At 44.9% G+C, this 21,729-nt stretch overlaps 6 protein-coding genes across 8 annotated transcripts; 4 read left to right on the top strand and 2 right to left on the bottom strand.

The window, feature by feature from the left end:
- Nucleotides 1-356: 356 nt before the first annotated feature.
- koko (cyclin Q) lies at nucleotides 357-1,794 on the bottom strand. The gene is made up of 4 exons (XM_017246518.3): nucleotides 1,365-1,794; nucleotides 1,163-1,307; nucleotides 885-1,106; nucleotides 357-820 (listed from the first exon to the last, which is right to left on the bottom strand). The coding sequence occupies exons 1-4, from the start codon at nucleotides 1,445-1,447 to the stop codon at nucleotides 491-493; spliced, it is 780 nt and encodes a 259-aa protein (XP_017102007.2). The 5' UTR covers nucleotides 1,448-1,794; the 3' UTR covers nucleotides 357-490.
- A 346-nt stretch (nucleotides 1,795-2,140) lies between these two features.
- Wdr37 (WD repeat domain 37) lies at nucleotides 2,141-4,485 on the top strand. Its single transcript, XM_017246514.3, has 3 exons — nucleotides 2,141-2,587; nucleotides 2,645-3,212; nucleotides 3,272-4,485. Exons 1-3 carry the CDS (start codon nucleotides 2,434-2,436, stop codon nucleotides 4,017-4,019), a joined length of 1,470 nt encoding a protein of 489 aa, XP_017102003.1. The 5' UTR covers nucleotides 2,141-2,433; the 3' UTR covers nucleotides 4,020-4,485.
- Nucleotides 4,365-5,204, bottom strand: Vti1b (Vesicle transport through interaction with t-SNAREs 1b). 2 transcript variants are annotated; one of them, XR_011443102.1, is made up of 3 exons: nucleotides 4,946-5,204; nucleotides 4,587-4,888; nucleotides 4,365-4,528 (listed from the first exon to the last, which is right to left on the bottom strand). XR_011443102.1 is itself a non-coding variant. In XM_017246521.3 (2 exons), exons 1-2 carry the CDS (start codon nucleotides 5,105-5,107, stop codon nucleotides 4,679-4,681), a joined length of 372 nt encoding a protein of 123 aa, XP_017102010.2. In that variant the 5' UTR covers nucleotides 5,108-5,203; the 3' UTR covers nucleotides 4,550-4,678. The 2 variants fall into 2 exon arrangements, 1 of the variants encoding a protein (XP_017102010.2); XM_017246521.3 differs by lacking the exon at nucleotides 4,365-4,528 and having other exon boundaries at nucleotides 4,550-4,888; nucleotides 4,946-5,203.
- An 886-nt stretch (nucleotides 5,205-6,090) lies between these two features.
- Nucleotides 6,091-14,479, top strand: Vha100-2 (V-type ATPase subunit a family protein Vha100-2). 2 transcript variants are annotated; one of them, XM_017246673.2, is made up of 6 exons: nucleotides 6,091-6,266; nucleotides 11,422-11,559; nucleotides 11,622-13,249; nucleotides 13,319-13,577; nucleotides 13,635-13,872; nucleotides 13,934-14,479. In XM_017246673.2, the coding sequence occupies exons 2-6, from the start codon at nucleotides 11,443-11,445 to the stop codon at nucleotides 14,197-14,199; spliced, it is 2,508 nt and encodes an 835-aa protein (XP_017102162.2). In that variant the 5' UTR covers nucleotides 6,091-6,266; nucleotides 11,422-11,442; the 3' UTR covers nucleotides 14,200-14,479. The 2 variants fall into 2 exon arrangements, with proteins under 2 accessions (XP_017102162.2, XP_017102163.2); XM_017246674.3 differs by lacking the exon at nucleotides 6,091-6,266 and adding an exon at nucleotides 8,407-8,591.
- A 567-nt stretch (nucleotides 14,480-15,046) lies between these two features.
- Vha100-4 (Vacuolar H[+] ATPase 100kD subunit 4) lies at nucleotides 15,047-17,936 on the top strand. The gene is made up of 4 exons (XM_017246813.3): nucleotides 15,047-15,307; nucleotides 15,374-17,245; nucleotides 17,296-17,539; nucleotides 17,597-17,936. The coding sequence occupies exons 1-4, from the start codon at nucleotides 15,155-15,157 to the stop codon at nucleotides 17,860-17,862; spliced, it is 2,535 nt and encodes an 844-aa protein (XP_017102302.2). The 5' UTR covers nucleotides 15,047-15,154; the 3' UTR covers nucleotides 17,863-17,936.
- A 479-nt stretch (nucleotides 17,937-18,415) lies between these two features.
- On the top strand, nucleotides 18,416-21,535 carry LOC108128532 (uncharacterized). The gene is made up of 3 exons (XM_017246207.3): nucleotides 18,416-18,768; nucleotides 18,826-19,149; nucleotides 19,212-21,535. Exons 1-3 carry the CDS (start codon nucleotides 18,458-18,460, stop codon nucleotides 21,475-21,477), a joined length of 2,901 nt encoding a protein of 966 aa, XP_017101696.2. The 5' UTR covers nucleotides 18,416-18,457; the 3' UTR covers nucleotides 21,478-21,535.
- Nucleotides 21,536-21,729: the final 194 nt, after the last annotated feature.

Here is a 21,729-nt window from a genome sequence, read left to right as displayed (position 1 = left end):
TACCAGGCCTTCCTGCTGCGCTTCTATTTTGCTGCTGTGATCTGCTGGTGCCTTTCGAAGGTACTTGTTCTCCACCTTGCTTGTGCGTTGAACTTCTTTGGGTCACGCCAGAAAACTTCTTGGATGAACTTCTTTGGGTCACGCCAGAAATGCAAAAGAAAGTGCTGTACCCGCTCGGATTCCTGCTTCTAGCTTCCAGCTTCCAATAACGGTTTTACACCGGTTGCCAGACCTCCGGACATTGGAAACGCCTAACTCCTTGCTACGGTCCTACTACGCCAAAAGGCTCCCAGATCGGTTGCCATCTCCCCCCCCCCCGGGGTTGCCACCTACACCGATCTAACGCCGACGTTACACATTTCAATCCTTGATGTTTATTTTTATGGGCGGCAATGGAAATTCGAGCATGCAATGTGAAGGGAAATAAAATTTTGTGAATGAAAAGACGGGAAATAAATAAATTCGAATGGCAATGAAATTCTTAGGGAGATTAGGCGGCGTTTAGGAATGCCTCATTTTTGTACACCTCAATCACATTCTCGATTATCTCCCATTGGTTTTCGCGGGTAAAGTCCTTGACCAATGGTTTGTACCACATGGAAGATTCATCGGATTCGTCAGTCAGTGGGACCTGAACGCCGTAGGTTTGCAGGGCCAGCGAGAGGCACCCGATGGCCACATGGGTGGGTTTGTACTTGAGGATGTTGGCGCTATGGTGAAAGTCTTGCAAATAGGAGGCAGCCGCCTTGGCGATAGGAACAGAGTTCCAAACCTCGGCGCCAACCCAGTCTTGGAGGGTTTTCATGTAGTAGAGGAGATACTAAAAATGATTTTTTAGGATTAGTATAGTGGAATAATATTCACAATAAACTTTATCCTCTTACCTTGTGAGCCAGATCAATATTGAGATCAAAGCCCAAAGTGCGGGTTATTAGGAGCTCCGCTTGGACAATAGCATCGCGCATAGACCAGTACTCATCGTTGAGATCCAGTGGAGTACTGCCGCGGTTTAAAGTACAATATGCCACGTTGATCACATCTCTTATCTTGACGCTTTCGTCGTCCTTGATTTTTCCAGCCAGGTACAAGGACGAGGCAGCAATTAGCTGGGTAAAAGTTATAGGATCAGCACTATATCAGGACAAGAGTTCAATAAACTTACGAACTCATCGTAGTCACTGGGCTTAACCTCCCGGAAGAAGCGATGATAGACAATGGCAGCACAGGCTGCAGTCAAAGGTTTCATTTTAAGTTTGGCGGCGCATTCAAAGATGTAGTGGGGGACCAGTCCAGGCTTGTTGAGCTTACTGGAACAGGGTGGTAATTACTAATTATGATTACTTTAGTTGAAGGTCCTAGCTCACCGATAATCGATGGGCTTGATGGTCTGTGCCTTGTTCGACTCCACGTGCTGCTGAAGCGACATTACATCCAAAACGTTTTTCATTGTAATACGAGGGATTTCTTTATTCAAATAAAATAAGCGCTTTGTGAGTTCGTTGCCACTTATAAGACGTGAATGCAGCGCTCTGGTCAGCTGTAATGTGAAGTCAATCCGTCTCCGAATCGCCACCGAAAAGTCGAGACTCTAAACCGGTTCGACGAAGTTGAAAAACGAGCGGTGCAGACAATATGCAATAATACGCTTTTGAGAGTGAGATTGTTACTTGCTGCGCTCAGGAAAACTAACGGAGTAACCGGCTAAACCTCAACTGATAAGATTTCACAAAAATGGTGGCCAACTTTGTTTGGAAAACTCCAATTCGGCGACCCATATTTCCCTTTGTAATCATCTGGTCTATGCAGTGTTGGCTAACATAAATAAAAAACCATTATATTCGTCAGTATATAAGGTCATTAATTAAACTTATGGTAAATCGAATTAAAAATGTAAAATAACACAAAAGATTCATTTCACAAATGATAAAGATGAAAATACCACCCTTTTGCACCTATACTACTCCATTAAAAAATAAAATCTGAATAGAATCCAAACAATACAACTACGTAAGACGCTTAAGATTCCTTAAAATTTTTAATTTTGATTTCCTACAATGTTATAAACTTACCAGCATATATGATTTTAAAAAATGTTCAATATTTAAATTTTTTTTTAGTGTAATGAGCGATAACTGGACTTATCGATAGCTCCCCCATCGCCGCCAGCTGTTTTTCATTGCTCCCCTCCACCCACACATACAGTTATTATCATTGCGAAAACCAAGTGCAGCAGCAGTTACATTTTTAAGAGCCAGCGAAAGCAACAAATCCGTCACAGCCAGTGGAAGATGGATCAATAACAGGGCTAAACCCTCAACAGTGCCCGCTAATTGGATTGCCTTGGACCCCAACAAACCCCAGGAAGCGGAAAACTTGGACCGCTTGAAACGCTTACCAGATACACAAAACAAAGAAGGAAAACTGAATCTTAAGATGAAAGCAACCAAATCCCGAGCTGCTCGATTGACCAGCTTGACGGAAGATGTGACTGCTGTGCCCGAGGATGCACCGTTTCGGGCTCGCCTTCATTACCTCTTCACCCAGATTGAACGGGAGTTCGAGCAGCTTTACCTGGAGAATCAAAGCTGTAAGTATCCTTTGATTCCTGAAGTAGTCCGTACTCTATAGTATTCAATAATTACAGTGCAGGAAAAGTTGGACAATGTCACAAGCAACAAGGACGCAAAGGAACCTCAGCAAGAGCAGCGATCCACCGCCGGCGGAGTAATCACTACTCAGCCATCGTCCACAGCCTTAGCGACGCCACCCATTCAAACGGATGATGGAGGCGCCAGCTTCTTGGCTGCCGCTGCGTCTAGCACGCACAAGACTCTGAAGGCCAAGCTGAGTAGCGCCACCGGAGGCAGTAAGGCTAAGGCCAGCAATAAGATCAAGGCACAGACCAGTCGCATTGTTTCCAGCTTCAAAGCCCCAACGGTGGTCAGCACGGTGGTGCGAGAGTTTGCAGGTCATAAGGACGGAATCTGGCAGGTGGCCGCCAAGGCAGGTCAGCCTATTATTGGCACAGCCTCCGCTGATCATACAGCGTGCATATGGGGCGTCGAAAGTGCCAGGTGCCTGCTACAGTATCAGGGGCACGCAGGATCTGTCAACTCTATAAAGTTTCACCAGCAACGGGATCTTGTGCTTACCGGGAGTGGAGATGGCACTGCTCACATCTGGCAAGCGGCCGTTAATTGGGAGGTGCCCAAGTAAGTAATCTAGAAAATCTCTATTAACAAATCTTTAACTGGATAAATCAATCATTCAGAAAGGGGCACTCATCCGAGGAGGAGTTAGACGATAGCGACGAACAGGTTGAAGACCGTGATCGCGTGGACACCCTTCGCACACCGCTTTGCGAATTCACTGGCCCAGGTGGTCACCTTTCTGTGGTTGTGGCAGCCGACTGGCTTTCCTCTATGGATCAGATCATCACAGGCAGCTGGGATAGGACAGCCATTCTTTGGGACGTGGAGACTGGACAGCCGCTTCAGCCACTTACTGGCCATGACCATGAATTAACTCACGTTTCGGCCCATCCCACACAGCGACTAGTCGTTACTGCATCTAGGGACACCACGTTCCGTCTGTGGGATTTCCGCGAGGCCATTCCTGCAGTGTCTGTCTTTCAGGGCCACACAGAAACGGTCACGTCGAGTGTTTTCGCCAGGGACGACAAGGTTGTGTCCGGGTCGGATGATCGGACTATTAAAGTATGGGAACTGCGCAACATGCGCTCCGCCCTCGCCACAATTCGCACGGATTCCTCAGTCAATCGATTAGCCGTCTCCACTGGAGGAATAATTGCCATCCCACATGACAATCGACAAATTCGTCTCTTTGATTTGAATGGCCAACGTGTGGCCAGGTTACCAAGAACCAGTCGGCAGGGCCACCGGCGCATGGTGTCGTCGGTGGCCTGGGCGGAAGAACCTTTGTTGGATTGCGACCTTTTCTCCTGCGGCTTCGATCGTCGCGTCTTTGGCTGGTCCATCGTCCTGCCGAAGGACAATTGAAGGTGGCTGAAGCAGTGAGCTGCTTTAAATGAAAAATAGGGACAAAGGAGGAGCAGGAGCCGTGCTCCGCAACATGTCTTGTATCTCGAAACGACCATTCTGCAGGGATGCTCGTACTTATGTGTAGCCGTTTATTATAGATCAAGTATCAAGTATTATGCAGACACTATTCAAGATGTTTTAGAATCTATATGTCGCCCTATGAGTGTAATTATCGTTGCTTTTGCCAAATAGTCGTGGCATTTCACGTGCTGCATGTACTACACACTATCACTGTTATAGCATATACATGGGGGTTGGGATTGGAATCGGTGGGGTACGGGGGATGCGAATGAGGACTTCCAGTTCCAATTTTATCTGTGTTTTATTATCAAATACATATTTTAGGTGTCTAAGGCATTGACGTTATACCAAACATTGAATAAACATAATCAATAGCCCGTTTTATAGCTGGGTATATCATAAATTATGTTTGTTTTTTTTGGAGTTAAGTGAATCAAAGCAAAAACCTATAGATATATTATTTTAATTACATTTTCTTAACAAATCAAATATACAGTAGCTTACAGTTAAGGCAAATGGATACAAGCTATAACGATTTAAATACGACCACAATCCGCCGTGTCTTTGGAATATAATAACCAGAGAATACAGAGCTTCTACAGGTGCGCGAACTTAAGCACCAGGAGCCCGATAAGGATGCCCACTTCCAGCACGATAATGAGTATTAGAATGATCTTATTATAAAGCACTTCCCGACTCAGCTTCCGAATGATGGCTCGAGACTTGGAAAGATCCTCGTTGGCATCCTCCAATCGGCGCGTGGTGCGCAATAGAGACTCTCGCTGCTCTCCCAGCTCGCCTAGAACCTAAGGAGAGCAAGGATTATTTAAAGTTTATAAGCTTGGCAGCTTCCTCGAACCTACCTCCGCCCCCATATTCTCCGTTTCGATGGCAATCTGGTTGGAACGTTGGATACTCTCGCCTGTTCGTTGGAGCACGTCATAGGTGTTGGCCACCAGCTGAGCCTGTCGTCGCTCGTGGTCGCCACTGCCGCTAGGCAGCTGGCTGTAGCCGGCATTGGACATCCTTTCCGATAATTTTGGACTAAGTTAAATGCGTTTTAAAAGTGCGAAAAAATTAGTGAATATAATGATCAAAACAAAGGTAAGGTGTGACCGTAGTTACTAATGTAGGGGAAAGGCTAACGCGTCATCCTCTTTCGTTGTGAATGGCACCTGTTGATTTTTATTTAAATTTTAATTAATTTTTAAAATGTACTACATCTTAGACATCCTAATAACTGTAATATCGGAGAAGATTAAGCATACTACAGTTCGGAGAAGCATAGCTGAAGTGTTTTTTTCAAAACGTAAGCTTAATAATAAACTCAAATTTAAGAGAACATAAATTTTTAAATATTTAATCAAATTTAAAAAATTGTATATCTTTGAGTTATGTTTTTTTTTTAAATACAAATAAAATTAAATTTTAAACAAGATTCCTTACAAGATTAGTAAGAAAGTGAAATGTATAATGGGAAGGAAATGATCAATTGTTATTGAAAGCAAAGACAGTCTCGAGTGGAAAGATATACAGAAATAGAAATAGGGAACGTTTATTTTTATCAATTCCTATTTATTTCCGAGATAGATCGATTTAGTCTGGCTAGTGTCCTTCTTCACCTTAGCCAAGTTGCTAGGCCCGATTCGACAAAAGGTTCGATTTATTATGCTGACAAAACCAAAACAAACAACTGTCAATATCAACTTGTCTTATCTAGACCAGGGAATTACTTGGTTGAAGCGTTATTAATTTAAATTGATAGTGCCTTTGATCGCAGGGAGGCATCGAGGAGGGTGGCTACGCAATGCGGACATTTGAACATTTGTTCCACTCGAGGATTTCGACTTTAGTACGAGTATTTTTCGATTTCTAATGCCTGATAACAGCCCTGATCATACATAGTTAGCATGCCCGTTTCCCGAGAGAACCGAGAGAGTGGTGAGTCGACGATACGGACTACAGGCACTACATCTTTGGGGAACTCGGATCGCCGCAGCCAGTGCCAAATTTAAACGCAGACGATCGCTTGCGGCGGGCAGACGTGTTCTCCGCTTGAGATACAAATACAGCAGTCACGGATACAGATACTCTCGCTCGGCAACAAACAAGTTCTAAATTTATCGTTCGCGGGAATCGAATCTGGTGTCTCTGACATTAAAAAGCGTTTTCGGAGCTGAGAAGGTAAGCGAATTGACCAAATAATCCGGCCAGAGCGGGTTCAAGGCAGTCCGTCTTGTATCGAAAAAAGTGTGTCGTCTAGTTTCTGGCCAACAAAATTGTAATTCAAACACGTGCTTTAAAAGCTAGGGAGTGGACCAGAATTTCCAGACAAAAAACATTGACTGCACTTACGGCACGTGATATCTGGCTAATGACAGCGACTACTGAGGGGAGGGTCATGGGGGGCGATTCACCTGTCATGGGACCCACTTTGCAAACACCGCTCCCACCTGCCAAAAGTCACAGCTAAAGTCAGAGCGCGAGATACTCAGATACTCGTACTTGTGCTACAGTAGCTCTATCTCTAGCTGAAACCGCGGGTATCTCTCAGATACGCACCCAATGTCAGTAGCGGGGTGAGTCAGTATGAGTGTTGCGAGTATCTGTGAGTCGCGCTCTCTTACAGAGTCGCGAGTTTTCGAGTTTTATGCAATCATCAGGTATCATGTGATCTTTTCGAGCGAGGCTCCTCTGCAGCTGCCTGGAAAATCTTTTTATTTTCTTCTGGAGAGGAAACAGAAACAGCGCACCCAAGAATAATAAAGCTGGACTTGAGTACCTCAAGTAGCTGCAAATAGCAGCCAATAAATTCCAGTCGATTATGATTTATGGATTGCTCTATAAATTTTCTTTAGTACTTCCACCGATCAATCAACTTTTGCTGATTAGCCAAAGCAGCGGGCACCGTTTATGAATGGAAAATCTGAACGGGTCGAGAAATCTAGAAATCCCTGATCTGGAGTATATAGTATTTCGTTCACAAGTGGTCGCCGTCTAGGGTATTAATTTATAATACCCCTGCACTCGAGCCGTGATCTCCAGTTACGTAACTCCAGTGCCAGCCTTTAGGCAATAATCAGGCATTGCCTTTCAATCACTGCAGTTAATATTGAATAAAGTTTTCCATTGAGATCCCAGGATGGGGTTCAGGTTATCAGGTTTCAGGAAGAGCAAAGCTTTTCTCAAAAGTTATAACATTGTAGGTTGTTTCGATGGATATTCTAGGGATAATTAACTTGCCTGAAAAGGGCTTTTAAAGCTCGAGGTACTGAGTTTTAGAAAATCAATCGACAATTTGCGTTAATAAACGATGAGTGAGGGTCTGTTGTATATGGTACATCTGGTACATATGTATATGGTACATATGTATGTATGTAAATATGTATATATTTCTACCGCCTTGAGCCGTGCGATCGCCACCATATGTGTCCCAATGATGTATGTACATACGCACAGTACATAGTGATTTTATATACATTGGCGAGGTTCTTAATTACCCGCAGTGGAAAAAATGAAATTGTCATAAAATTGAGTACAAGGCATGGTACATAAAGTAGAAGTTCGTAAACGAATTAAAAACAAATAGCAGCGAGAGGGAAGCTCAGTGAGAGAAACAAACAAAACAGAGCGAAAAAGTTGACGAAACTTCGTAGCGATATTAGCCTACCCGCACATGGGCGTGGGCCGCTCCCCCAAAAAGGGGGTTGTCAATGTCAACGTTCTCTTTCTGACTGTACGTCTCCCCATCCTCTGCCTCTCTCACTTCGATTAAATGTGATTAAGGCTCACCCACAATTCGCGTGTGTCAGCCAGGAGCAACACTAATAACAATCGTAGCATATAAGCTACAGTTAGACGTGGTTAAGTGTGTTTTACTAATAATATTCGACTTTTTTTTTAAATTAAATTATATATTTTTGTTGAGACTATAAAATTTAGAGATTATCAGAGATGGGTGACCAGATGATCAGATAGATTTTTGAGATGGAAATGTATCTAAGCTGCTCGAAAGTATGCTTTAATATGAAAAGCGATCTCTAAAGATGAATTTCAAAATCGTTAAATTAGTAGAGTATTGAAAAGATTCATATATATTCAACCCATACTGAGTAAGCTTATGGAAGCTAGACTGTATATAGCGGTGGCCTACACCCACACATACAAACGCACACCCGAGTCCACTCACGAAAATGACCAGCCAACAGGGGGTGGAGGCGGGAGAGCAGGGTGGAGCAAACGGCATTGGCAACGTTGCTTAGCGCTTAGTTGTTGTTTTGAAGTTGAACTGGTTTACAGTTAGCTCACATCGGTTGATTCAGCTGCGCTATCGCCACCGCCGCCTCAATTTTATTTCAATTTTTGTTTTCGGCCACTCAGTTTCAGTGTTTTTTTCGTGTTCGAGCAGTGCGTGTTGTGCTGGGCAATTGGATATTCATTCGTTTAATTTCTGTTGAATTTATTAAAACGAAAGTGCCCTCGTCGAATCATCAAAAAGCAGTCCAACAGGCGAGTTACATCTGAGTTACCTGCTTTCAGTTAACTGGTTTTGAAATACAATCGTCTGGCTAAGTTCTGGCTACCGTGAATGTTTATAAAATTTCAATTACAAACTGAATCAGAAGTAAATAAATATTTACAATGAAGTGCTCTGCTAGTCTGGGAATTTAGTCTATACCCAATTGCATTGTTTGTGGAATGTTCAAGCTGTATATATGGATGTACAGGCAGTATATACTTATATATTAACACCTGCCCGCATATCATTTAGCGGTGACTGTATTGGTTCGTGTCCGGGCTAAGCAAATTTCCGCCTTGGAAGGCGATAAAGACTTCAAAGGACCGGCATTTTATTAAAACCTTAATCTATCGTTGATTCAATTAAAACTACAAGCCATTTATTTTGGTCTGTTTGCATTGATAACTCTTCAAAATGGCTTACAGTTCTAATAGCCTTCAACGTATATAGGGTCTAGTAGTTATTGGCAATAGCCGCATTTTATTGGAAACCCGTCCATAATGAAGGTGTTTTCCCAACGCTTCTGTTTTAGCCACACGCCAATAGTCTGCTAATAAGCCGATAAAAATATGAATGTAGAAACACTGGGCCAGCTCACACTCGAAAATCATCTTTAATGACCCGCAAATGGCCCCATATATGTACGTAATTAATAGTAAGAGCAATTAAGGCTGCGAATTTCATGACTCTGCTATAATTAGCGTTCTGGCGACACCCCAGCTATTGGCTCTTGCTCATAAAACGCGAGAGAAGAACAACAAAGCTCCATTCCACTTATTTGTTGGACTGATAAAAGTGCCAAAGTAAGCGAAAAAAAAACTGAAAAGGCTAGCACAGTTCACAAGATATGAGCCGGCAAGGGAAGCAACAGGCGATAGGGCGCATCAAGTGGATCGCATTCCCCGGAGAACTTGATACCGTCCATGCCATGGGGGAAACGCGAATCCCCTGTTCAAATCCGACATTAGCTACTGCAAATGTTGGCCCATGTGATTGATGAATCTAAAAGCAGGCAACAATGGCTGGGGTATTTCGTTGGCCATCTATGACGTCCTCTTCCATTTGGCTCTTGGCCAATTGTCTGGGGCCATCGTTTGTTATTTTAATGCTGTTTTACAAATGACTTGAAAGTCCCTACACTGAGAAGTGAGCACAAATGCATACTATTAGATATTTGTACTAAATGTACTTTGTTTAAATTTATTGAAAAGTATTGCTTGAGATATAGTAAAATTAGTTGTTATTAAAATTATTATACAATTTTTTCAGTGCATGTTGTCTGTGTACAAACATATACATATATATTATATATGTGATATTATGTAGTACATATAACACATCATACGTTTTATATCTAAAGCGAAAAAGCAAAAGCTCCTGACTGAAAGGGGGTACGGGAACCATAATGGGGACCAGGGACCCATTAAAGTTCGATAATGTGCGAGGCTGACGTCGTCATGTCGTTGACTGTGAACATTCTGGGCAAAATGGTCTTCGAGTGCAGACCAGACCCCAGACCAATGCCCTGCCCAGGACCTGCCCCACCCCCTACACGAGTGCGTCACTTCAGAGTGGCGACCTAATTAAATCAAAGACAGTAATTGCTTACATTATCACAGTTCCACCGATTTTGGGAGTAGTCAACTCCATTTGCACACGGCCTGGTACTTTTCGATAAAGAGTTAATTATCAGTACATTTGTTCAGCCATTATTCGACCCTTGTATGTTTTTTCTATATGCCCGCATATGTTTTGGCTGTAATATTTTTTGTGAGTTTTACTTGGAACTTGGAAGAGTGCATCATAAGGCGAAAAGGCGATAAGAAGTGTTTTCTTGAGCTGTAAATAATATTGCAGGGAATTTTTAGATAGCTTAAGCAAATAACTCACGATTGCGACATAAAGTAAACAGTGAGAGGGACATTTTTAGAGCAGCTGCCTCTATATCAGCAAATATGAAACTTGAAAAAATCTCGGAACGAAGTGTATAAATCCCAACCATTTTTTTTGTTGAAAAAAATTTTTCATTTCCTTTATGAGTGATTTTGTGGTCAGCAACAAAAAAGTTCTTGTATGACGTAGGCTTTAGCTAATAATGTATTTGTACAATCACAAGTATGATTAAGTAATCTAAAAAATTAGAAAACCCAAAGCATATTTTATTACTGGTTTAGATTCAGATATTCGAATAGTAACTAAAAATGTATATATTTTTTTAACGATCAAATCGAAGTTACGTGCTGTTGCTGTTAAATTCGTTATGAACGTGACCTGAGAACCCAAAGTGTATTGAGCAGTGGCTTTTATTGAATTTTTTGGTAGAACTCTCCATCTAGGCGGAAAACCTACCAAATGATGAGCTTCTGCCAATTTCGAGCACCATATGGAACTGAAAATAGAGTGATTGTCTTTCCACACCAAAGAAAAACAAATGAAAGACAAATAAATTAAATGGCTAGAAAAGCCAGCCAGAGAATTTTGTAGATAAATATACATACATATATGCTTTTATTGGGAGTGAAGACGCTTTTATGTGCACTAAAAGAAATTATATTATATCAGAGGTATTTAATTATTTCTTTTGTGTCTAATTTTAAAAAATAAAAAAAATTTCCTTGAAGATTCACATATTTTGGAGAAAATTAAATGGTAACATCAAGTGTATGATACCTAAATTCTACGTTGTTGTTTATTTTTTCGAGGACCACGCCGAAAACAAATCATGGTGGCTAGCTATTCTTTATTTTAATTGCTAGTCTGCGGAATGCGAAATGTTGAAACTAACCCATTCTTTCCACCTTATGTTTGTTTCATCCACAGGGAACGTAAACAGTCGCCAAGATGGGGGACATGTTCCGAAGTGAGGAAATGGCCCTGTGCCAAATGTTCATTCAGCCGGAGGCCGCATACACCTCCGTCTCGGAGCTGGGTGAAACCGGCTGTGTGCAGTTCCGCGACGTAAGCAAGGATTACATCTTTGAAAAAGACACAAAATAATTCATATTATTTCTAACCTCTAGTTGAATGTCAACGTGAACGCCTTCCAGAGGAAGTTCGTGACCGAAGTGAGGCGCTGCGATGAACTGGAGAGGAAGATCCGGTACATCGAGACGGAGATCAAGAAGGACGGCATTGTGTTGCCCGACATCCAGGATGACATTCCCCGTGCCCCCAATCCACGTGAGATCATCGATCTGGAGGCCCACCTCGAGAAGACCGAGTCGGAGATGATTGAGTTGGCTCAGAACGAGGTCAACATGAAGTCCAACTACTTGGAGCTCACCGAGCTGCGCAAGGTTCTGGAGAACACCCAGGGCTTCTTCTCTGACCAGGAGGTGCTTAACCTGGACTCCACCAACCGTGCCGGCGGAGTAGATGAGGCCACCGCCCAACACCGTGGTCGCCTGGGATTCGTGGCTGGTGTGATCAACCGGGAGCGTGTCTTCGCCTTTGAGCGCATGTTGTGGCGTATCTCTAGGGGCAACGTCTTCCTGAAGCGCTCCGATCTGGATGAGCCCCTGAATGATCCAGCCACTGGTCACCCCATCTACAAGACCGTCTTCGTGGCCTTTTTCCAGGGCGAGCAGCTGAAGAACCGCATCAAGAAGGTGTGCACTGGATTCCACGCCTCCCTGTACCCTTGTCCCAGCTCGCACAACGAGCGTGAGGAGATGGTGCGCAATGTCCGCACTCGCTTGGAAGATCTGAAGCTGGTGCTCAGCCAGACTGAGGATCATCGTAGCCGTGTTCTGGCCACCGTGTCCAAGAACCTGCCGTCGTGGTCGATCATGGTCAAGAAAATGAAGGCCATCTACCACACGCTCAATCTGTTCAACATGGACGTGACCAAGAAGTGCCTGATCGGCGAATGCTGGGTGCCAACCAAGGATCTGCCTGTTGTGCAGAAGGCTCTGTCGGACGGATCCGCCGCCGTGGGCAGCACCATTCCCTCGTTCCTGAACGTGATCGATACCAACGAGCAGCCACCGACCTTCAACAGGACCAACAAATTTACTCGTGGCTTCCAGAACCTGATTGATGCTTATGGTGTGGCCTCCTACAGGGAGTGCAATCCCGCACTGTACACTTGCATCACCTTCCCCTTCTTGTTCGCTGTGATGTTCGGCGATTTGGGCCACGGCCTGATCCTGGTCCTGTTCGGTGCCTGGATGGTGCTCAGCGAAAAGAAACTGGCTCGCATCCGCAACGGTGGTGAGATCTGGAACATCTTCTTCGGCGGTCGTTACATCATTTTGCTCATGGGTCTGTTTGCTTGCTATACTGGATTCGTCTACAACGACATCTTCTCCAAGTCGATGAACGTATTTGGATCACGATGGTTTATCAACTACGACAACTCCACCGTTCTGCATAACCCATCTCTGCAGCTTCCACCCAACTCCTCTGCCCAAGGCGTGTATCCGTTCGGACTCGATCCCGTGTGGCAGTTGGCTGACAACAAGATCATCTTCCTCAACAGCTTCAAGATGAAGCTCTCCATCATTTTCGGAGTGCTGCATATGGTCTTCGGTGTGTGCATGTCGGTGGTTAACTTCACCCACTTCAAGCGCCCGGCCTCCATCTTCCTGGAGTTTGTGCCCCAGATTCTGTTTCTGTTGCTGCTCTTCGGGTACATGGTCTTCATGATGTAAGTACTAGAGTTGAAATAACATAGATTTCGTTTATATTTAATCCGTTTTTTTGCTTGATTGTTTAGGTTCTTCAAGTGGGTCAGCTACAATGCCAAGACTAGCTTCCAGCCCGAGACCCCCGGCTGCGCTCCTTCCGTGCTGATCATGTTCATCAACATGATGCTGTTCAAGAACACTCCTCCCCCCAAGGGATGCAATGAGTTCATGTTCGAGGCCCAGCCCGACCTGCAGAAGGTCTTTGTCCTCATCGGTCTGTGCTGCATCCCCTGGATGCTGTTGGGCAAGCCTCTCTACATCAAATTCACACGAAAGAACAAAGCTCACGTAAGTGTGTTGTAGAAATATGTAATTGGTTGTTAGTAAGTCTTCATTTTCCCACAGGCCAACCACAATGGTCAGTTGACTGGCAACATGGAGTTGGCTGAAGGCGAGACCCCGTTGCCCACTGGGTTCTCCGGAAACGAGGAGAGTGCTGGCGGTGGCGCCCATGGCCATGACGATGAGCCCATGAGCGAAATCTACATCCACCAGGCCATCCACACCATCGAATACGTGCTCAGTACCATCTCTCACACTGCCTCGTACCTGCGTCTCTGGGCTCTGTCTTTGGCCCATGCTCGTAAGTTTCTGCCAGAGCCAGTATCTTTTTTCTGGATTTAATTTATTTCTACTTTTTGCAGAGCTTTCCGAGGTGTTGTGGAACATGGTGCTGTCCCTGGGTCTGAAGATGTCTGGTGTGGGCGGTGCCATCGGCCTGTTCCTCATCTTTGGCGCCTGGTGCCTGTTCACCCTGGCCATCCTTGTCCTGATGGAGGGTTTGTCTGCCTTCCTTCACACCCTGCGTCTGCACTGGGTGGAGTTCATGAGCAAGTTCTACGAGGGTCTGGGCTACCCCTTCCAGCCCTTCAGCTTCAAGGCCATCCTGGATGGCGAGGATGAGGAGTAAATCCTTCTCTATGTGCTCAAACTATGTACAATTATCAGCGAACTTTGTTTTCCCCCCGATTATTTGTTAAATGTTTTTGTTTTTTTGTTTATTTTTTTGGATTTTGTCAGTATTGTGGTGCTCTTCCCACATTTTTTTGTATTCCAAGTGTTTTTAAAGTATTCCTCACCTGAGTTGTGCCTAGTATTCTCAAAAACGGTTTCAAAAGCAATAATTTGATATTGATTGTTATAAATAAATACTTATACTAATTATAATAAATATGCAGCAAAGAAGAGAACAGCCAATTTGTTTTATTTCTTATTTTGATTATTAATATAATAAGCTTTTAAGTTGATATGACAGGTTTTAATAAAAATTACGCCTTTTGGGGATATATTATAAATAAAATCGTATGCATTGTTGTAGCATAGTTTTAGGGTTTTATTAATTTGTATATAGGCTGAAATGAGTAAAAATTAAACATTTTAATTTTAAAATCACTTTTATATCCTCCAAGAGAGATTATACAAAAATTTTATTGTAATTCGGGGTTTTATGTTTAAAAAATATTTATTAAGTTTAATTCAAGGCACCATTATAATGTTTCATATATGCAGTTTCTTGTAATAAGGCAACCACTTCGTAATTATCTAGTAATTGATTTTTAATGCCAACTGGTATAGGAGTAGATATAGGAAACTATCAGTTGATAAGGAAAGAAGTCTGGCTGAAATGGGGGAAATGGACATTCCCTCACATTGATGGATGGCACCTGTTCCCCTAATATTTATCCACGACTGCTCCACCTCGCTGATAAGCCTTGAGGTTGCTCGTGGGTCAGCTATTACCACAGAAGCCTTCCCGTTGAAATCACTTGACCAGACCGATCAGTCCGTCACCTGCAGTTCGAAGGTGCGGTTCGTGTTTCGGTTCGTATTTATTACTCCCAGAAGGAGCAGAAGGATCAGCAACCATGTCCAAGTGGTGGAGCTTTGGCTCTCATGAGGAGAGCAAAAGCATTTTTCGGAGTGAGGTGATGTCCTTGGTGCAAATGTATTTGCAACCAGAGGCAGCCTACGATACCCTTGCTGCTCTGGGCGAAGTGGGCTGTGTCCAGTTTCGTGATGTGAGTCTCCCCAAGGATAAAATTATGGATAAAGCTAAACTAATCTTCCTCGTTTTATAAATGCAGTTGAATGAAAAGGTAAATGCCCAGCAGCGCAAGTTCATTGGCGAAGTCCGTCGCTGTGACGAGCTCGAGAGACGTATTCGTTATATAATCTCAGAGCTGGCCAAGGAAGGTCACAAGGTGCTAGACCTCATTGATGACTTCCCACCGGCCCCCCAGCCACGTGAAATAATTGAGCTGGAGTCCCTGCTGGAGAAGACCGAGACAGAGATCATGGAACTGGCCGCCAACAATGTCAACCTTCAGACCAGTTTTCTGGAGCTAACAGAGATGATCCAGGTCCTGGAGCGCACCGATCAGTTCTTCTCTGAGCAGGAGTCACACAACTTCGACTTGAACAAACGAGGCACCCATAGAGACCCGGAACAGTCCAACGGTCGCCTCGGATTCGTGGCAGGAGTAATTAATCGCGAAAGGGAGTTTGCCTTCGAGCGGATGCTGTGGCGCATTTCCAGAGGCAATGTCTTCCTCCGCAAGTGCGAAGTGGACGTTCCGCTGACGGATCCGAAAACTGGAAATGTCCTTTACAAGAGCATCTTCGTGGTCTTCTTCCAGGGTGACCAGTTGCAGGCCAGGATAAGGAAAGTGTGCAATGGCTTCCACGCCCACATGTATCCCTGTCCTAGTTCGCATGGCGAGCGCCAGGAGATGGTGAAGAATGTAAAGACTCGACTGGACGATCTCCAGGCGATCATCAACCAAACTAGTGACCACAGGACTTGTGTCCTCAAAGCGGCCCTGAAGCAATTGCCCAACTGGACTGCCTCGATCAAGAAAATGAAGGCCATCTATCACACCCTGAACCTTTTCAATGTGGACTTGGGCAGCAAGTGCTTGATTGGAGAGGGTTGGGTGCCCAAACGTGATCTTGACCAGGTGGAGGCCGCCTTAGCCGTGGGATCCGCAACCGTAGGCAGCACCATACCATCGTTCATTAATGTCTTGGACACCAAAAAAGAGCCCCCAACCCACTTCCCTTTGAACAAGTTCACTCGAGGATTCCAAAATCTGATTGATGCCTACGGAATAGCCAACTACCGCGAGGTTAACCCGGGTCTGTACACCTGCATCACATTCCCCTTTCTATTTGCCGTGATGTTTGGAGACATGGGTCACGGTACGATCCTGTTCCTGTTGGGTCTCTGGATGGTCGTGGACGAAACACGCCTGAGCAAGAAACGAGGAGGCGAGATCTGGAACATTTTCTTTGCTGGTCGCTACATCATCATGCTAATGGGATTGTTTGCCATGTACACGGGATTCCATTACAACGACATATTTTCAAAGTCCATCAATGTCTTCGGTACCCGGTGGGTCAACGTTTACAACAGAACTACCGTGTTGACCAATCCTACCCTGACACTCAATCCCTCGGTGGCTACACGAGGTGTCTATCCCATGGGTATTGATCCCATTTGGCAGTCGGCCTCTAACAAGATCATTTTCCTCAACACCTACAAGATGAAATTATCCATCATCTTCGGAGTGCTGCACATGACTTTTGGTGTCTGTCTGTCGGTGGAGAACTTTGTCTTCTTCAAGAAATACGCCTATATTTTCCTGCAGTTCGTGCCTCAGGTTATGTTCCTGCTGCTCATGTTCGGATACATGTGCTTCATGATGTTCTACAAGTGGGTGAAGTACAGTCCCACCACCGATGTGCTGGCCAATACCCCCGGATGTGCTCCGTCAGTTCTGATTATGTTCATTGACATGGTTCTTTTCAAAACCGAGACTGCCAGTCCTGGCTGTGAGGTCAACATGTTCCCCATTCAACGACAACTCGAAATGATCTTCTTTGTGGTGGCCATCTTGTGCATCCCTTGGATTCTACTGGGAAAGCCCCTGTACATAAAGTTCCAGCGCCGTGGAAGGGTAAGTTCTTAACCAACTTAAAACTAAACTAACTTTCGCAATCTTCCCAGCCCGCTGGTCCTGTCGTGGAGGTGGACGAAGTAGTTGAAAAAATTGAGATCACCACCGGAAAGGAGATCATCATAACTGAAGTCGCTGAGTCCCATGAGTCTGGCGGCCACAGTGAGGAGGATGATGAGCCGATGAGTGAGATTTGGATTCATCAGGCTATTCACACCATCGAGTACATCCTTAGTACCATTTCCCACACAGCTTCTTATCTGCGTCTTTGGGCTCTGTCCCTGGCTCATGCCCGTAAGTATTTATTTATTTAAAAAAAAACAATGGTTGTTTAAGACATCTATATTACAGAGCTTTCCGAGGTACTCTGGACCATGGTGCTGGCCATGGGTCTGCAAATGAATGGCTATGTGGGTGCTATTGGGCTGTTCTTCATCTTTGCCGTTTGGGAGTTTTTCACACTCGCCATCATGGTGATGATGGAGGGCCTGTCCGCCTTCCTGCACACCCTGCGACTTCATTGGGTGGAGTTCATGAGCAAGTTCTATACTGGAGCTGGGTATCCGTTCACTCCCTTCTGCTTCAAGGATATCTTGGTTGTCGTTGAGGATGATTAGAAGAATCATATCCACCCTTGAGAGGGGTCTTATTTGAAACTATAATTTTAAATAAAAGTGCATTCCAAAAGTTATTTCTAAATAATTTGATTGGGAGAGGCGAACCGTATTATACACGTAATTGTAAGCACCAATTGTAACCCGAAACCCTATGTGTCATCAAAAGCAACCAAACACTTTAGCGTGGTTGTCGGTTGCTTCTTTTTCAGTTGGCCAAGATATATTTTTTTAACGACTTTTCCCAAAATTCACGTACTTTGTGTTCTAACATACTCTTGACCGTGGACGAGGATGCATTGAAATACAGTATTTTAGAGTCTAACCCCAACCTTAGTGGGTCAACTTACGGTTCATTGATAAACATAGCATTCCAACCCAGTTTCAAAGATTCGGTTATGCGAAAAGGTCATCGCATTGAGGGCACCGCTCAGCGGAAAATTCTTGCCGAGGGCAGCAAAACTCGCTAGAAGTGCAAAGGTGCGAATCTGCACACCTGGAGTTTATTTAGACGGAGTCTAAGCAAACCTCCGGTCAGTTGCAGTGCCATCGAGCTACGGAGAGGTCTCTATCTCGAACTCTGGATACAAATACGACAATGTGGCTACTACCTGTGATTGTCCTTTTACTGGGATTATTGGAGTGGAGCAGGGCGGATACTCTTGTCCAGTTGCATGTGAATCGTCCCTACAACGATGTTAACGAAAAGTTTGTCAGTTTCGCCGTGCGACCGGAGGACCTGTACGATGCCCTGGATGGAAAAAACCGGAAAGCAGTGACGAATATGGCCACTCTCCTAGGGGATGCTCACATTAAGTTTGTTGGGGACTTTTATTTCGCCAGCAATGCACCCACTCGTCTGCGGAATCCCACCAAGATTATCTGGAAAGGTTTCAACCGATGGACACGGTATTTATGTTATATAGAATTTTAAAGCCAATATTAATTTGGATAAATACTCCATAGAGCCGTAAATTGGACCATGATCATACCCGTGCCATATGCCCCTGACGAATGGGATTCCATGCACACCCTTAAGATCCTTAACACTTCCTACATGGTGGGCATCACCGACTGCATTTGGCAATTGGGCACGGATTTCGGAACTTCAAGGGCCAAGGATTACGTCCAGGAGCTGCGCACTCTCAAGCTGATGACGGATACTTTCAAGCCGTACGTGGATGATTGGCGGATCATGGGGGCGGACATTTCAGCAGGAAGCAGTGCTGATGAAACAAGAAGATATGTAGACACTTCTAAGGATCTGAATTCTGCCTTTGGATGGACGCAGTAAGTGCCACAATCTAATGTAACCATTTATGTTCAAGATCCTAACTTGACCTGTATTTAAGGCCTGCCAACATGCTTCCCAAGACCAGTCTGGGAAGTTTTCTGTACGACAGCGATCCGGCTTTGAGGATTTTGCAGCAGCAGCGTGTTCCCTTGTGGTTGAGCCTGCCGGAGGAGCGATCGTCGGAGCGATTGGTGGGTGATGAGACTACGGATGCTCTGCGCTGGGCCCAGACTTTGGGGGATGCGGCCAGCAGTGGTTTCGATGTGGTCTTCAAGCGCATGACTGTGCAGGACTTTGAGCGTCCCAATTTCAGCCTGTATGTGACGGCTTTGTTCAAGAAGGTCATGGGTTCAAGGGTATTCCCAGCGAGACCCTTGAATGTGTTCTCTCCCAGCAACAAACTATACACGCACTGCGCCAATGCCGTATCCGGAGGTCTGGCCTTCATGGTGGTCAATACGGAGGACCAGCCCACCACGATCACGGTGAGGAGCCCCAGTCGCCTGGCCGGCAAGGAAATCTGGCAGTATGTTCTGACCAGCTTGGATCAGCGAGTGCAACTCAACAACGTGCGATTGCACTTGAATTCGACACTGCGACCTTTGATCAAGGAAAATGATGCTAGCAAACAGCTGCAGCTAATCACTCCGAGTATGTCGGTGGGATTCTGGGTTCTACCCGACGTCAATCTGGAGCATTGCCAGTTTTCGGAGATTGAGGCTGAAGAGGAGGCTCCGACAAGTGGAGACTCCTCGACGGAGAAACGTCGCTCCTCCCGATACAGCTCCGCCGATCGACTGCTCCAGCGATTGATAGAGGAAACAGCTGTAGCTAGAGGTGCAGTACAGAGCTCCTTCAACCGAAACCGACGCTTTGTCCTGGATGAGGACGAGAGACCAAGAAACCTATTGGATCGCCTGATGCAGACCTTCCGGGATACGAAGCCTGCCAAGAGGGAGGCATTGGACAGCGCCATCAAATCTAGCCATCAGTCCGTGAATGTTCCACAAGCCTTAGCCTGGTTCAACCAAGTATTCGAGCAAGCCCAGGGTGTAAACCGCAGATCAAGGCGTAGTACTTCCAGCTACTCGGGTCCATACTTTTACAATCGAAACGGTAAAAAGACAGCCATGACCAAAAAAATCACAGAGATTCGGAAGCCAGAGACGAAGAAGAAACCACTCTTTGACTTTGATGAGTTCGACGAGGAGAAGTTCTTCAAGAAGCTCGGAGAACAGCCAGAGGAGCCACCAGCCTACACTCGTCTTCCCGATGGTGATGTCCATTTGAAGCATATTGAAAGTATAGATGGGGAAGAAAATGAACCAGAAACGGAAGTTGTAATTCCCAAGAAACGAAAATCCAAATCCAAGAGTCAGTTGAAAATTATCCAAAGAGAGGAAGAACCGGAACATGATCCAGAGCCAGAACCGTCTGAAGGACGTAAAAAGCTTCGTTTGCTACCCACTGAGTTCTTTGAAGCACTGCCAGCTCCCAAGACAAATAAGAGGTTGAACCTGGGAGCCACTCTCAATTCTCTGCTCTTCCCAGAGCCCTTCTCCAGCAAAGCCACAATTGCTAAAAATAATTCAGAGAAACCAAAGCCCGTGGAGGAACCCGAAGAAGATGTAGAGCCCGTGCCCACTGTCAGAAGACGTCATTCCAGAACAGGTCACGTGGCGAGCGATTTTCTCCAGGCTCAACGGGAACTAGGAAAGCACTTTCTTAGTCACATAAACGAGCACGAGCACGAGGTTTCCCTGGGGGATGAGACTCTAAGAGAGAGTTCCCTAGAGGCAGTCAGTGCTGCTAAAAAGTCATCCTCACCTGACTATTTTGGGGCCAAGGAATCAGCTCCAGCTCCAGCCCCCGTCCAACCAAAAAAAACTGATGTGGGGATCACCTCCTGGTGGGACCTCCCAGCTATGCGAAGGCGACGTGCCATTCCCATGTCCAACTCTTTGGACGAAATACGTTCAAACTCAATAGACAAAGAAGATCGCGACGAGACGATGCCTCTGGGTGGATACACTTTGTACGAATACAAAGTCGATCAAAGGCCACAAATAAACCCAATTCGGCGATATGAGGGCTCTGAAGATTCCACGATTATGAAGATTAGTAAGACCAACGCTCCACCTACAGAGCATCGCAGGATATCCCTTGCCGATGGAATTGTGACTACCGTCAGGGCAAAGGTGTCTCGTTTCATTAACATCGTAACCCAGCACATGAGCGAATGGTATAACACTTTGACCAAACATCTGGATACGGATATGGAGCCACCAATAAGGACCCTCAAGGAAAACAGCATCGATAAATAGAGCTAAAGAAACTTAGCTAAAGAAAATTTTGATCATTAGAACATAATGTAAATATGTAATTACACATACAATCCACATTTCTTTGAAAATAATTTTATTTTTGTGATAATTCTTAGCGAATTATTCCTCCTAAACAAAACTCCATGCTCCGGTTAGGTTTTGATTAAGGAAATACGCTTCAGGGTTTGCTGATTAATGGTGTTATGGAACTATGGCCATCGGAAGGATAACAAGTGGGGAAATAAGAATAAC

The sequence above is a fragment of the Drosophila bipectinata genome, chromosome 3R (assembly GCF_030179905.1).
Source record: "Drosophila bipectinata strain 14024-0381.07 chromosome 3R, DbipHiC1v2, whole genome shotgun sequence".
Classification (NCBI taxonomy): domain Eukaryota; kingdom Metazoa; phylum Arthropoda; class Insecta; order Diptera; family Drosophilidae; genus Drosophila; species Drosophila bipectinata.
Note: the sequence above shows the minus strand (reverse complement) of the source record. Positions and strands in the feature narration are given on the sequence as shown.